This window comes from Hyperoodon ampullatus, assembly GCF_949752795.1.
Source record: "Hyperoodon ampullatus genome assembly, chromosome: 8".
In the NCBI taxonomy this organism is placed as follows: domain Eukaryota; kingdom Metazoa; phylum Chordata; class Mammalia; order Artiodactyla; family Ziphiidae; genus Hyperoodon; species Hyperoodon ampullatus.
In genome coordinates, this window is record NC_136921.1 from 33,627,058 (window position 1) to 33,641,080 (window position 14,023).

Consider the following 14,023-nt stretch of genomic DNA (forward strand, 5'->3'; position numbering starts at 1 on the left):
ACTTTACTGCCAGCTCATTCTCAGTATCCTTTGTCGATTCCTTCTCACCTCTCAAATTTCTTAATGACGGAATGCCCAAGGTCAGGGATCTCTTTTCTTGGACCTCTCCTCTTTTTCTATTTATATTCATTACCTTGGTGATCACCATTCTCAAAGCCTTAAATACAATCTATGTACTGAACACTTCCAAATTTATATTTCCATTTAGGATCTCTTTCCCCTGAACTTCAGTTTCATATATCTGACAATCAACTAAACATCTCCACTTCGACGTCTGAAGCATACTAAACATAAACATATCCAAAACTGAAGTCGTGATCTTTCGCCTCAAAACTGAATCTTTCTACAGTCTGTCCCATCTTATTTCCTATTAATTTCATTTTCCAGTGACTCAGGCCTAAAACTCTGGTGTCTCCTTCTCTCTTATACCCCATATCTAATCTGGCAGTCAATGTTGGTGGCTCTAACCTTCAAAATACAGAATTAATCTCTCTTATTACTCTTTTTAAAAAAATTTTATATTTTCTGCTACCCGCCACCTAGTCCAAGCCACATTATTTTTCTTGCCTGGCTCATTGCAGTAGCCCCCTAATTAGTCTCCCTGCTTCTGCTCTGAGCCCCTTTATGACAGCAGCCAGAGTGATCCTTTCAAAATATAACTCAGATTCATAATTCTGCTCAAAATCTTCCAGTGGCTTCTTCCTATCTCATAGTAGCAACCTAGTCATACCTAAGCCAGACAAAATTTGTTCCAACCCCCCAATCTTTCTGGTCTCATTTCCTTCTATTTTTCTTCTGACTCATTTCACTCCAGGCATACAGCTCCCTGATGTACCTCAAATATATCAGGAAGAATCCTACCTCAAGGATTTTGCAACTACTTGTTGTGGATATACACATGATCTGCTTGGACTGGTTTCCTTATCTCTTGCAAGTGTTTGCTCAAGTCACCTAATCTTGGTGAGGCCTTTCCTAATAATCTCCCCACCCCTAGCACTTCCTATCCCTCTTCCTGATTTAATTTTCTCCATAGCAACTTTCATCTTTTAACACACTATTCAGTTTACTTATTCAGATTCTCATCTGTCTCTTCCCACTAGAATGTGGTGCCACAAGGAGAGGAATTTTTGTTTGTTTTGTTCACTGACACCTCCCCAGGACGAAAAACATACCAGGATATTCTAGATCTTCATTATTTATAGAATTGAAGGAGTCTAATAACACGTTAGTGATTAAAATGAGAAACTGTTAACACTGTACTGCAATGGTTCATAAACTTTGCTTACATTACAATCACCTAGGAAGCTTTTTTAAAAAAAATCATAAAATATAAACCACACCTCATACCAATTAAATCTGAATGTTCAGGAGCGAAAGCCAAGCTTCAAAAAAGTTTAAAAGATTCAATGTGTAGCAAAGTTTGGGAACTACTGCTGTACATTCTCAATCCTACAAGTACATGAGGATAATCTGAAGAGCTTTTATAAAAAAAAAAAAAAAAAAGATCTGACATCCAAAGCACCTCTATCCCATATTCTGAATAAACTGATTTAGTGTGGGGCCTGATCTTCAACATTTTTTGTTTTGTTCTAAGTTCCCAAAGTGATTCTAATGTACAGACCAGGTTGAGAATTACTCACTTAAACAGAGGAGTGACCCAGCCATGAGTTCCCACTCATAAAATACCAAAACATAATCATTTTCAATAAAAGCTCAAATTTGATCTATGCCCATGTTACAGTTCAAGGAGCATATCATACTAGACAATCTACTTTTATTTAGAATCTAAGAATATAAATTACTAATTTTCCTTTTATATTAATTAAAACCAATATTTGTAAAATACATTTTTTATTAAGGGTAATTAATCCAAATGCATCCATCAAGATAGTCAGAATGGTAGACTAGCAGATAGCAGAAAATGTATCCATTAAATTGGCTTTTCTAGACTTACGCTGGACACTGAAGGAATCACCAGAATGGTAAACCCCACAAAGACAGGGATTTTTTGTCTCCTATACATACATAGAATGGTGCCTAGCACATAGAGGCCTCAATAAATATTTGTTGAAAGAATAAAGGAAGAGAATCTTGGGAAGCAATACTATTATCCATGAAAAATAATCCATTATTCCAATGAAGCCTATGTATTTTAATTTGCCCTGCTTACTTCCAAAACAGAAATTGCAGCAGCTCAGAATAAAGGTATTAAAGGATTACAATCATTAAATTACTGACAGAAAATATAATACAAAAGAAAAAAGGAGGAGCACACGTTGGGGGGCCATCTTAAATTAAAATTGCTATTTTTCTGTGTAGATTTTATAAAGTTGTAACCAACGCTAAATAGTTTTGAAAATATCTTTACTCAATGTTATAACGGCCAAGAATTTTTTTATGTTGCTACATTTCTTACAGATTTATCATGTTGATATTATTTCCTTAGAAATTCCTATATTGTTGGATATTTAGGTTTTTTTGGCTTTCTACTTGTAGAAATAGCACTACAAAAAAAACTCATGAATATTTTCTTATTTTAGATAATTTCACTCATTATTTATGACTCTTTTTTTTTTTTTTTTTTTTTGTGGTATGCGGGCCTCTCACTGTTGTGGCCTCTCCCGTTGCGGAGCACAGGCTCCGGATGCGCAGGCTCAGCAGCCATGGCTCACGGGCCCAGCCGCTCCGCGGCATATGGGATCCTCCCAGACCGGGGCACGAACCCGTATCCCCTGCATCGGCAGGCGGACTCTCAACCACTGCGCCACCAGGGAGGCCCTATTTATGACTCTTAACATGCATTTTTAAATTACTTTCCCAAGATTGTACCCTGACACTTTCCATTAATCCTGTAGGCTATACCAGCTCTCCAGCACCCTCATTCTGCAGTGAGTGCTAGAGTTTATTTACTAATTCACTGCTTTTTCCTTTCTTTTAAGAAAAACTTTCACAATAGGAAATGTAGGAAAAAAACACAAAGGAAGAAAATATACACGACCTATAAGTTCATAAATCAGACATAGCCCTATTAAAATTAGGGCACATTTCCCTTAGTCCTTACAAAAAATTAATAGTGGTAAAACTTACCATCTTCATATTGTTTTTTCCGAGTTGTACTTTTATCAAGTGATCCATCTAGAAAGCCTTTTCCAATCTCCGACCAAACCTGAAAATAGGAAAACACATCTATTACCTAATATGTAAATTTTCCAAATAATATCAAGCAATCTAAGCTAACAGCTGGAGAACCTCTGTCTCACCAACAGAACTGTTAGTTAAACTCTCCCTTTCAAGTGGGCTGAATAATCATTTACTCCATAGTCTTTAAGGATAGGGCACAAATATATTTTAATAATTTCATTCAAAGTACTTCCAAACTAATTATAATTAGAAAGTCAAAAGTTCCCTTCCTTTCAAAGAAGTATATGCACAGGGAGGAAAAGAACATTGCAGTAGAATCAATTCTCAATTTTTTATTATAATGGTACCAGTGGATAAGTAAAATTCATCCGGAATTCCAAATTTTTACTTCACCTGCAATACTGATAAGCTTTGGCTGAGATCCAGAAAAAGGTTAAAAATTAGTCTAAGGTTTAGAGAGGATAAACAACAGAATAGACTTCCAATTATTTCAAAATTGGATAATTAGCCCTTAAAAAATTGTTTATAATTCAAAAGTTCTGAAAGAACCTGAGAAAGGACAAAACACTTATTAATCAATGCTAAATATTTTTAAAATTATTAATAGAGTTAAGAGACCTCAAGTCTTATCTTACAAAGATATGCCTTTCAGATTATTTAAATGTAAAAAGTTAAACTATTAAAAGTACTGTAGGGCTTCCCCGGTGGCGCAGTGGTTAAGAATTCACCTGCCAATGAAGGGGACACGGGTTCAAGCCCTGGTCCGGGAAGATCCCACATGCCACGGAGCAACTAGGCCCGTGCACCACAACTACTGAGCCTGCGCTCTAGAACCCATGAGCCACAACTACTGAAGCCCGTGTGCCACAACTACTGAAGCCCGTGTGCCTAGAACCTGTGCTCCACAACAAGAGAAGCCACTGCAATGAGAAGCCTGTGCACCGCAACCAAGAGTAGCCCCTGCTCGCCACAACAAGAGAAAGCCTGCGCACAGCAACAAAGACCCAACGCAACCAAAAATAAATAAATAAATAATGAATTAAAGTATAGAATCTTTAAAAAAAAAAAAAGTACTGTAAAAATGTAGGAATACCCTTAAAGTGAGAAAGAAGTTTCTAAGCACAACACAGAGCACAGGGGAAAAATTCACGATGCAGAAGTTGAATTCATTTAGCTACTCCACCCCGAGAGCAAAAAGCTGAACAGACTGAGAAATCAACAAGTCTTCTTGGATCTCTGAGTCAGAGGAGGACCCAGGGCAAACTGAGGCCCCCAAGACTGGAGAGACAGGTGAAAACAGGGAGTCACACTTTACTGGAACAGACATACAAGTGGAAACTACCTCAGGAACCAGTGCTGGGGTAGGAAAACCTGAACTGTAATTGACAAATGGCTGGAGATTCAGTATGACAACTCTGACAGTTAAAAACTCCAGGGGACCCAGACACAGGGCCCCCCAAGTGAGATTTACCTCCGGGAGCTTGACCAGGTTCCCACAGTAAATATAAGAGAAAAATCCCCTTAGGCTTCCAGCAGGGGGACTGAAAAAGGAACCCATTTAAAATAAGCCAGAGCTGGACTTCTCTGGTGGCGCAGTGGTTGAGAGTCCGCCTGCCGATGCAGGGGACACGGGTTCATGCCCCGGTCCGGGAAGATCCCACATGCCGTGGAGCGGCTGGGCCCGTGAGCCATGGCTGCTGAGCCTGCGCGTCCGGAGCCTGTGCTCCGCAACGGGAGAGGCCACAACAGTGAGAGGCCCACGTACCGCAAAAAAAAATAAAAATTAAAAAAATAAAAATAAAATAAAATAAGCCAGAGCACTCTGCTCTTCTTAACAAGGCCTGCCCTCAGAGGGAACTCATTAGCCAGAGTCTAGCCTTCTGGGGTATTAACAGAGCTGGGAAAGGGATATTCAATCCCCGTCAAGTCTAGTCTTTCACGTGGGAGAAGGGAAGTACCGAACTCCAGCCTATTCTAGCCATCCTTTCCCACCTAAGGGGGGAGAAAAAAACTGAGAAACACGTGTAAAGTTCACAGTCCAGATGCATAGGCTCACTAAAAGACAGACCTAATCACAGGATTATGGAATGCTTCCCCTTTCCCCACACCCCACCACCACACTGCTAAAGGCCTATATACACCAGTTTCTTTTACACAGTACATCATGTTTGGCTATCAAGAAAAAGGTACGAGGCACACCAGAAGGCAAAAAACACAATTTGAAGAAACAAACCAAGCATCAGAATGGCAGGAATCTTGGAATTATCAGATCAGGAACTAAAAACAACTATGATTAATTGCTAAAGGCTCTAAAGGGTAATAGGCTAAGGGCTCTAAATGATCCTTAAGTAAAGGATAAAGTAGACAGCATGCCAAGAACAGGTAGGCAATGTAAGCAGAGAGATGAAAATCCTAAGAAAGAACAACAACAACAAAAAACTAGAGATCAAAAAACACTGTAACAGGGCTTCCCTGGTGGCGCAGTGGTTGGGAGTCCGCCTGCCGATGCAGGGGACACGGGTTCGTGCCCCGGTCCGGGAAGATCCCACATGCTGCGGAGCGGCTGGGCCCGTGAGCCATGGCCGCTGGGCCTGCGTGTCCGGAGCCTGTGCTCCGCAACGGGAGAGGCCACAACAGTGAGAGGCCCGCGTACCGCAAAAAAAAAAAAAAAAAAAAAAAACCACTGTAACAGAAATGAAGAATGCCTTTGACAGGCTTATTACTGAGAGTACACTGGTTTTGGCTTAGGAAAGAAGGTGTGATCTAGAGGATATATCCATGGAATCCTCAAACACAGTTTCTTACAAAACAAAAAATACTCTTTCAATATGATCCAGCAATCAAACTCCTTGGTATTTACCCAAAGAAGTTGGAAATTTATGTTGATACAAAAACCTCCACAAGATATTTACGGCAGCTTTATTCATAATTGCCAAAACCTGTAAGCAACCAAGAGGCCCTTTAGTAGGTGAATGAATAAACTGTGGTACACACAATGGAATACTATCCAGCTAAAAGAAATGAACTATCAAGCCATGAAAAGACATGGAGGGGGAATTCCCTGGTGGTCCAGTGCTTAAGAATCTGCCTTCCAATGCAAGGGACGTGGGTTTGATTCCTCATCGGGGAACTAAGCTCCCACATGCCGCAGGGCAACTAAGACCACGTGCCCCAACTACTGAGCCCAGGCGCTCTAGAGCCCATGCACCGCAACTACTGAGCCCGCATACCACAACAAAGAAACCACGCTCTACAACGAAAGATCCCACATGGCACAACGAAGATCCCACATGCCACAGCTAAGACCCAGCACAGCCAAATAAATAAATAAATTTTTTTAAAAAAAAAAGAACAAAAAGAAAAGACATGGAGGAAGCTTAAATATTAATACATATTGCTAAGTGAAAGAAGCCAATCTAAGGGTATACACTGTATTATTCCAATGTCATACAATATTCTGGAAAAGGCAAAATTATGGATACAAGAAAAAGATCAGTGGTTGCTGAGACTGGGGGGGACGATATTATAATGATGGATATATGTCATTATACATTTGTCCAAAGCCACTGAATGTACAGCATCAAGTGATATTTATGGCAGCTTACATAGATTATGTAAGTGAACCCTTACATAATCTATGGACTCTGGGTGATTATTATGTGTCCAATGGAGGTTCATCCTTGGCAAAAAATGCACCATTCTAGTGAATGATATTGATAATGGGGGAGACTATGCATGTGTGGAAACAGGGGATATATGGGAAATCTTTGTACCGTCCTCTCAATTTTACTGTAAACCTAAAACTGCTTAAAAAAGAAGTCTTTTTTAAAAAGCACTATAGGGCTTCCCTGGTGGCGCAGTGGTTGAGAGTCCGCCTGCCGATGCAGGGGACACGGGTTCGTGCCCCGGTCCGGGAAGATCCCACATGCCGCTGAGCAGCTGGGCCCCCGTGAGCCATGGCTGCTGAGCCTGCGTCTCTGGAGCCTGTGCTCCACAACGGGAGAGGCCACAACAGTGAGAGGCCCGCGTACCGGGGAAAAAAAAAAAAAAAAGCACTATAGGGGATTTCCCTGGTGGTCCAGTGGTTAACACTTTGACTTCCAATAAAGAGAGTGCAGGTTCGATCCCTGGTCAGGGAGCTAAGATCCCACATGCCTCGCAGCCAAAAAAACCAAAACATAAAACAGAAGCAATATTATAACAGATTCAGTAAAGACTTTTAAAATGGTCCACATCAAAAAAAAAATCTTTAAAAAATAAATAAATAAATAAAAATTTTAAAGCACTATAAATAAAAGTAAAAGCAAATGAAAATTGAGATAAAAATAAAAAGCTCTTACAGATTAGTAAGAAAAAGAAACATATTGATAGAAATATGGGTGAAGGACATGAGAAAGCATCCCACAAAAGATGAAACACAAGTTGTTCAGCAAAAATATTAAACAATGTTTAACCTCACAAACAATAAAAGAATTATAAATTTTAATCATAAAAAATCATTTTTTACTTACAAGATAGGCAAATATTTAAAAGACGCATAACTCTAAATGTCAAAAGCACAAGGAAAGAGCACGCTAATGCTGGTGGGAAAATAACTGGGACAAAGTTTTTGGAGGGCAGTTCAGAAACAGTATGCAGTTGGGTGTGAGGTGAACATTTTTCACATGTTAACGCCTGTGAAATCGGTATGCATCTTATGACTGACGACATCTCCCGAGTGCTGTCAGCCAAGCAACAGTCATGGTGCAGCTGTCACTGCCTCTGCATTCACAACCTGGTTAGTGCTCCTGGTGGCACGGCTGGACAACAGCAGCCCCGGGGTGTTTCAGAAATTAAAGATCATTTAAGGCAGGATTTTAAGTCATGTTTATGGTCTGAAAACTTTCCTTTGACAACTTCCAGTAATGTTAAGAAAATACCAGATTGCTTCCAAAACATATATAATTTGAATCTAGTCACACTGAAAAATATGTAATTTGAATCTAGTCAAACCCAAATGAGGGACAGTCTACAAAATAATTATCCTGTACTTAAAAAAAAATGTCAAGGTCAAGAAACAAAGAAAAGCTGAGAAACTGTTTCACATTAAAGAGGTTTGACCACTAAAAGTAAAGAAATCTGAATATGGGCTCTGGATAAAAGTATGGTATGAATGCTAAATTTCCCAAGTTTGACAACTATGTTGTTGCTATATGAGAGAATATCCTTGTTTTTAGGATATACAGACTGAAGTATTTAGGGGGAAAGAAGCAAAATGTCTACTTTACTCTCAAATGGTTTGGGTAAGGAGAGGTGGAATGGATGAATGGATGATGGATGGATGGATAGACAGAGAATGAATGACAAAAGCAAATGGGGCAAAATGTAAACAACTGGTGAACCTGGGTGAAGGATATTATGGGAGTTCCTAGTACTAGCTGCAACTTTTCTATAAGTTTGAAATTATTATTTCTACTTTGAAATTCTAAGGAAAGAAAGGTAAAGAAAATGGCAGCATAAAAATACCCAGAATAGGAATACGTATCAGCAGCTTGGAATAAAATTCTGGAAATAATAGTGGAGGTCCCATTTTAAAATTGCTGTCTCATCAACATGAAAAAAATCAGATATCAACAACTGAGTCAAAAATTGATTCTTCGTTAAAATATGAAAACATTTTAGGAATTCCTTAGCCAATTTGTCTTAGCTGGGTAACCTGAGTAGTTTACTCTAGGAAGGGGAATTAGAGTGATTTTTCCACTTTTATTTTTACGCTCCTGAACATGTGAACATTTTCTAAGAAATGTATGTTTTTCAATCATCAAACACAAGTAATAAAACCATTTTAAAGGGAAAAAGGATAATATTAAACAGTGACAGAGTGTTAAGCCACAGTTCCTAGTGATTTTGTTTTACACACTTTATATTGATTATTTAACCTGTTTTTATAGATTTGAAGAAAATAAGGGATTTATCAGAGATCCAAAATGCAGTGAAGTAAATGACTTAAGTATGATTTGAAACAAATAAATATAATGTTGAGACTGATTAAAATAGAGAATAATAAAGTCCATATGTGAGTTCAGAAAAGGCAAACAGTAAACCTGTTTTCAACTGCATTAACCTTTCTTCAAATCATATTCATTTCATTAGTATTTTAACACTCCATCAACTTTAATTTCTTTCTATATAGGACGTAGTCTCTATTAAGTATGGTTTTTCTCCTTATTCTAGAAATTAGTATTCTTTTATAACACACTTGGTTTGGGGTTTTTTGCCACGCCACGTGGCTTGCAGGATCTCAGTTCCCCAACTAGGGATTAAACCTGGGCCACGGCAGTGAAAGCCCGAAATCCTAACCGCTAGGCCACCAGGGAACTCCCGACATACTTGCTACAAATTAAAAGAAAATATTTTTAGTCATTCATTTTTTAAATTTCAAAAAGTAACTGCTTAGGGGCTCCCTGGTGGTGCAGTGGTCGAGAATCCGCCTGCCAATGCAGGGGAAATGGGTTCGATCCCTGGTCCGGGAAGATCCCACATGCCACGGAGCAACTAAGCCCGTGCACCACAACTACTGAAGCCCACGCGCCTAAAGCCTGTGCTCAACAAGAGAACAAGAGGAGCCACCACAAGGAGAAGCCCACGCACCGCAAGGAAGAAAAGAGTAGCCCCTGCTCTCTCAACTAGAGACAGCTCACAAGCAGCAATGAAGACCCAATGCAGCCAAAAATAAATAAATAATATACATAAAATTTTTTAAAAAGCAACTGCTTAAAAAAGTAATTTTTAAAAAAGGCAACATATAACCTTCTTGCATTGTTGTTTTTAGCCCCAAACAAGGAAATTCTGACCTACAGAATCTTAAACCTTCTTCTTAAGAGGCAAAGTCTACATTATTCAACTATCCAATTTGATGAAAGAATAATTTTAAATTTGGCCCTAGACTTACTGTGCCATGATTCTTCTGGAAGCGAATGACTTCTTGTTCATCTTCAAATGTACTACCCATTGTCATCTGCGTAACAGACTTCATTGCAAAGCCAAGCATATGCTGGCAGAGAGGGACATGTTGGGACTCTGGGTAGGAGAGCCATTTATCCAACAATTCTTCCGAAAGCTGAAAGAAAACAGAAAACCACAATGATTTACTATTTCCTCCTACTAAATCTTAGAAAAATCCATCAAGTAGACTCATTTCATAGAGTATACAGTTCAACTCCTTAATCAAAGCAAAAACATTCAGGTGTTTACTGACCTGTCAGGCTAACACTGGCTCCACCAATAATTACATCCCTAATAGTTTAGGGCCAGATTCTGTCAAAGGGCCGATTTGGAAAACAAAACAACCACAACAATGAAAACAGAAAATATAAGTTAAATGTTCAAAGGCTGGGAAAACCTTAAACTTAAAGGAAATTAAGATATTAAAGTCTTAGTATCTAATTAAAAATGGTAAAGGTTCCCCACAGACTGGCTGTGATATAGTAAACAATCAATAAATATATGAATCTGTAAAAGTCCTAGACATGCTTCAGTGACAGAAACCTCTCAGAGTCTCTCTGTCATTCCTTCATCCAACGAATATTTATCAAATCCCTTGTGGAATAAAAAACAATGTGTAGGGACTTCCCTGGTGGCGCAGTGATTAAGAATCCACCTGCCAACGCAGGGGACACGGGTTCAAGCCCTGGTCCGGGAAGATCCCACATGCCGTGGAGCAACTAAGCCCATGCGCCACAACTACTGAGCCCACGCTCCACAACTACTGAAGCCCGTGCACCTAGAGAGCATGCTCCACAACAAGAGAAGCCACCGCAATGAGAAGCCTGCGCACCGCAATGAAGAGTAGCCCCCACTTGCCGCAGCTAGAGAAAGCCCACATGCAGCAACAAAGACCGAACGCAGACATAAATAAATAAATAAACAAATAAAACAGTGTGTAATAAAAAGATCAAAAGCTTTGGAGTCAGAAAAACCTTGGGTTTACTTCTGGCTCTGTCACTTAGAAGTAATGTGACTTTGAGCAATTTGCTTGACTTTTCCAAGGTTCAGGCGTTTCAACAGTTAAACAGGCATGACACCTCCCACTTTTCACGGTTGCTGTGATAGGAATAATTGTACTTACATCACACAACACAGTAAGGGTTTTGTGAAGTAAAATACATAAAGCCCCTTTCATGTTAGGAACTCAAATTTAAGCTACTTTCCCATATCAACTCCATGAAAGTTTTGTCACAGTGTAAAGGACCTCACTGATCTACACATATGCCACTAACATAATTTTGAAAATTTATCATATCTATATAATATTTCCCATTACAATTCTCTTTCAAAATGTTCCAGAAGACAGACTGACTTCCACAATGGTGGAGTGAGGACTTTGGTGATCTCACTCTCCCTCTAAAACAGTGAAAATACGTGCAAAACAACTAAACAACTAACATCAACCATTTCAGCACTTTGGCAATTAACCAAAACCCAGTACCCACTGAGAAGTGTCTATTCAACAGGAACAACTAAACCTTGGTAAGACAGTGGGGTCTTCAGTGTTTTAACTTAAGGTTATTTCATTTTCCTTCTCTCCCCAGCTCAACAGTAGCCAAAAGTCAACAGCATTGCAGAAAACAGAGCTCTATTAAAAGCACCATCACCACTGGTCATCAAAATGGTCACTGAAAATGGAGGACAGGGAATCCCAAGACTCTAACCCTCCCCCAAAGCAAGTAATGAGCTAGCAAAAACTGTCAAAATCAACTTCTGAAAAACTTTGGAATACAGTCAAAGACTTACAACAACCAGGCGAAGCCTTGATGAAGAAAGAAGCCGTTGCTTTGTGGTAAGAAAGCACTGTGGCATTTTAAACAGCCTGCCTATAATTCCCATATCCCAGAGAGGCAGCAGCTAAGAGAACAGCAGCCCATACTCCTGGTGCAAACTGCTAGGAAGCGATACAGACATTTCTGTCAAAAAATTGTGGCTGTGGGTCTCAACCTGTCTGGCAACTCCCATCAAGAACTGGTGCATGGGGCTTCCCTGGGGGCGCAGTGGTTGAGAGTCCGCCTGCCGATGCAGCAGATGCGGGTTCGTGCGCCGGTCCAGGAAGATCCCACATGCCGCGGAGCGGCTAGGCCCGTGAGCCATGGCCGCTGAGCCTGTGCGTCCGGAGCCTGTGCTCCGCAACGGGAGAGGCCACAACAGTGAGAGGCCCGCGTACTGCCAAAAAAAAAAAAAAAAAAACTGGTGCAAAGGCTGCCCTTGTTTGGCCCAACTCGGAGCATTTCCAGAGCTAGGACAGGTTCCTAGGTGGCTTCTGCTGAAAACATTTAAAGGTGCAGGTACTGGCTGCAAAAGCTGGGGCATGAAACAACAGCTGGGACAAGCAATGAAAAGACCAAGGAGCCAGGGAAGGAAGGGGTTGGGAGAAGAGATAAATGTGGGAATGAGAGCTTTTAAAAGCTTCTGCAAATACCAGGGAATTAAGAAAGTCATGCACATGCCCAAGACCAGGATACATGCTCAGAAAAGGTCTGAGAAGACTAGGCTTTCACATCTGGGGTCTTCTGGCTCCACACAAGCAGGAAGTGAGAACAAAGGCAGAGCTGTAAAAAGCCTGGATAAGTGTTAAAGGAGGACCCCAACACAAAGGCAATCTGCAAACACTGGAGAGTTTCTTTAATTCTCTTTTGTAAGCTTCAAGTGTTTAAGGTAAAATCTGTCAAAACACCAGCTGACCATTAAGCTAACAGAAGAGATGCTTCAGTGGCCACACATGACAAAGAATACAGACTTTACAAAAACCGTTTAGAAAAGACTCAACAAGTGAACAACAATAATCCACAACAGATTGCAAGAACAAACTCTAAGGAAGGTGAAGAATCTGATTTCAAGATTGCCATCCACAGGTGAGCCCCCTCCGGCAGAGTCTGGGTATCAGTCCTGGGAGCACGGGATCTTCCTTGGGCGCTCTGTCTCAGCCCTAGAGGTGGTTACTGCTCCTTCTACCAGCTATTCCTGTATTCTTTAGTTACCTGTACTTCTGACTAGCTCATCTCTCATTACTCCAAATCTCCTGCTGTAGTTAATAATTCTTTATATTAAACTTTCCCTATTTAAATAATTGTGTGCTTTATCTCTCCTGATTGGACCCACACTGATAAACACTTTAAGAAACATGAATCAAGAAAAAGAGAGAGACAGTACTAATTAGGCTAATGACATTAAAAATATAACAGAGATACTTCCCTAGTGGTCCAGTGCTTGAGAATTCACCTTCCAATGCAGGGGATGCGGGTTCGATCCCTGGTCAGGGAACTCAGATCTCACATGCCACGGTGCAACTAAGCCTGCGTGTCACAACTACAGAGCCCACGCGCTCTGGAACCTGTGCACCACAACTAGAGAGCTGGTGCGCCACAATTAGAGAGAAGCCCACGCACCACAATAGAAGATCCCATGTGCTGCAACTAAGACCTGACACAGTCAAAAATAAATAAATATTTTAAAATATATATGTATAACAGAATAATTGGCAATAAAGCATTAAAAGAAACGAAAGGTATTAGGATTGGAAAAGAATAAAACTGTCACTAATCTCGGATATCATGATAAACCATTAGACTTAATAAGGGAATTTGGCAAGGTTAATGACTACAAGGTCAATATGCAGAAATCAACTGTATATATACGTAACAATGAAATTTAAAAACTGTAGCATTTGTGATAGCATTTTTAAAATACCACTAAATACCAGTAAATTTAATAAAAGATGTACAAGATCTCTACACTGAAAAGAGAAAAAATTATTCAGAAAAGCTAAAGACCGAAAAGTGGGAGGGTATTCTTCCATATTCATGGATTGGAAAATTCCATAATATTGTGGACAAAGAATGTTGCCTACAAT

At 40.0% G+C, this 14,023-nt stretch overlaps 1 protein-coding gene across 3 annotated transcripts in view; it reads right to left on the reverse strand.

The window, feature by feature from the left end:
• Positions 1 to 14,023, reverse strand: part of CYP20A1 (cytochrome P450 family 20 subfamily A member 1) — a gene marked incomplete at both ends in the record, with an annotated part of 61,595 nt that overhangs the window by 23,013 nt on the left and 24,559 nt on the right. The window contains 2 exons of one of the 3 annotated variants that reach the window (XM_079709884.1): positions 3,088 to 3,166; positions 10,073 to 10,240. In XM_079709884.1, coding sequence (XP_079566010.1) covers positions 3,088 to 3,166; positions 10,073 to 10,240 — 247 coding nt within the window. Of the gene's footprint in view, positions 1 to 3,087; positions 3,187 to 10,068; positions 10,241 to 14,023 lie in introns of all 3 variants that reach the window. The other 2 variants (XM_079709883.1, XM_079709885.1) reach the window with 2 other exon arrangements.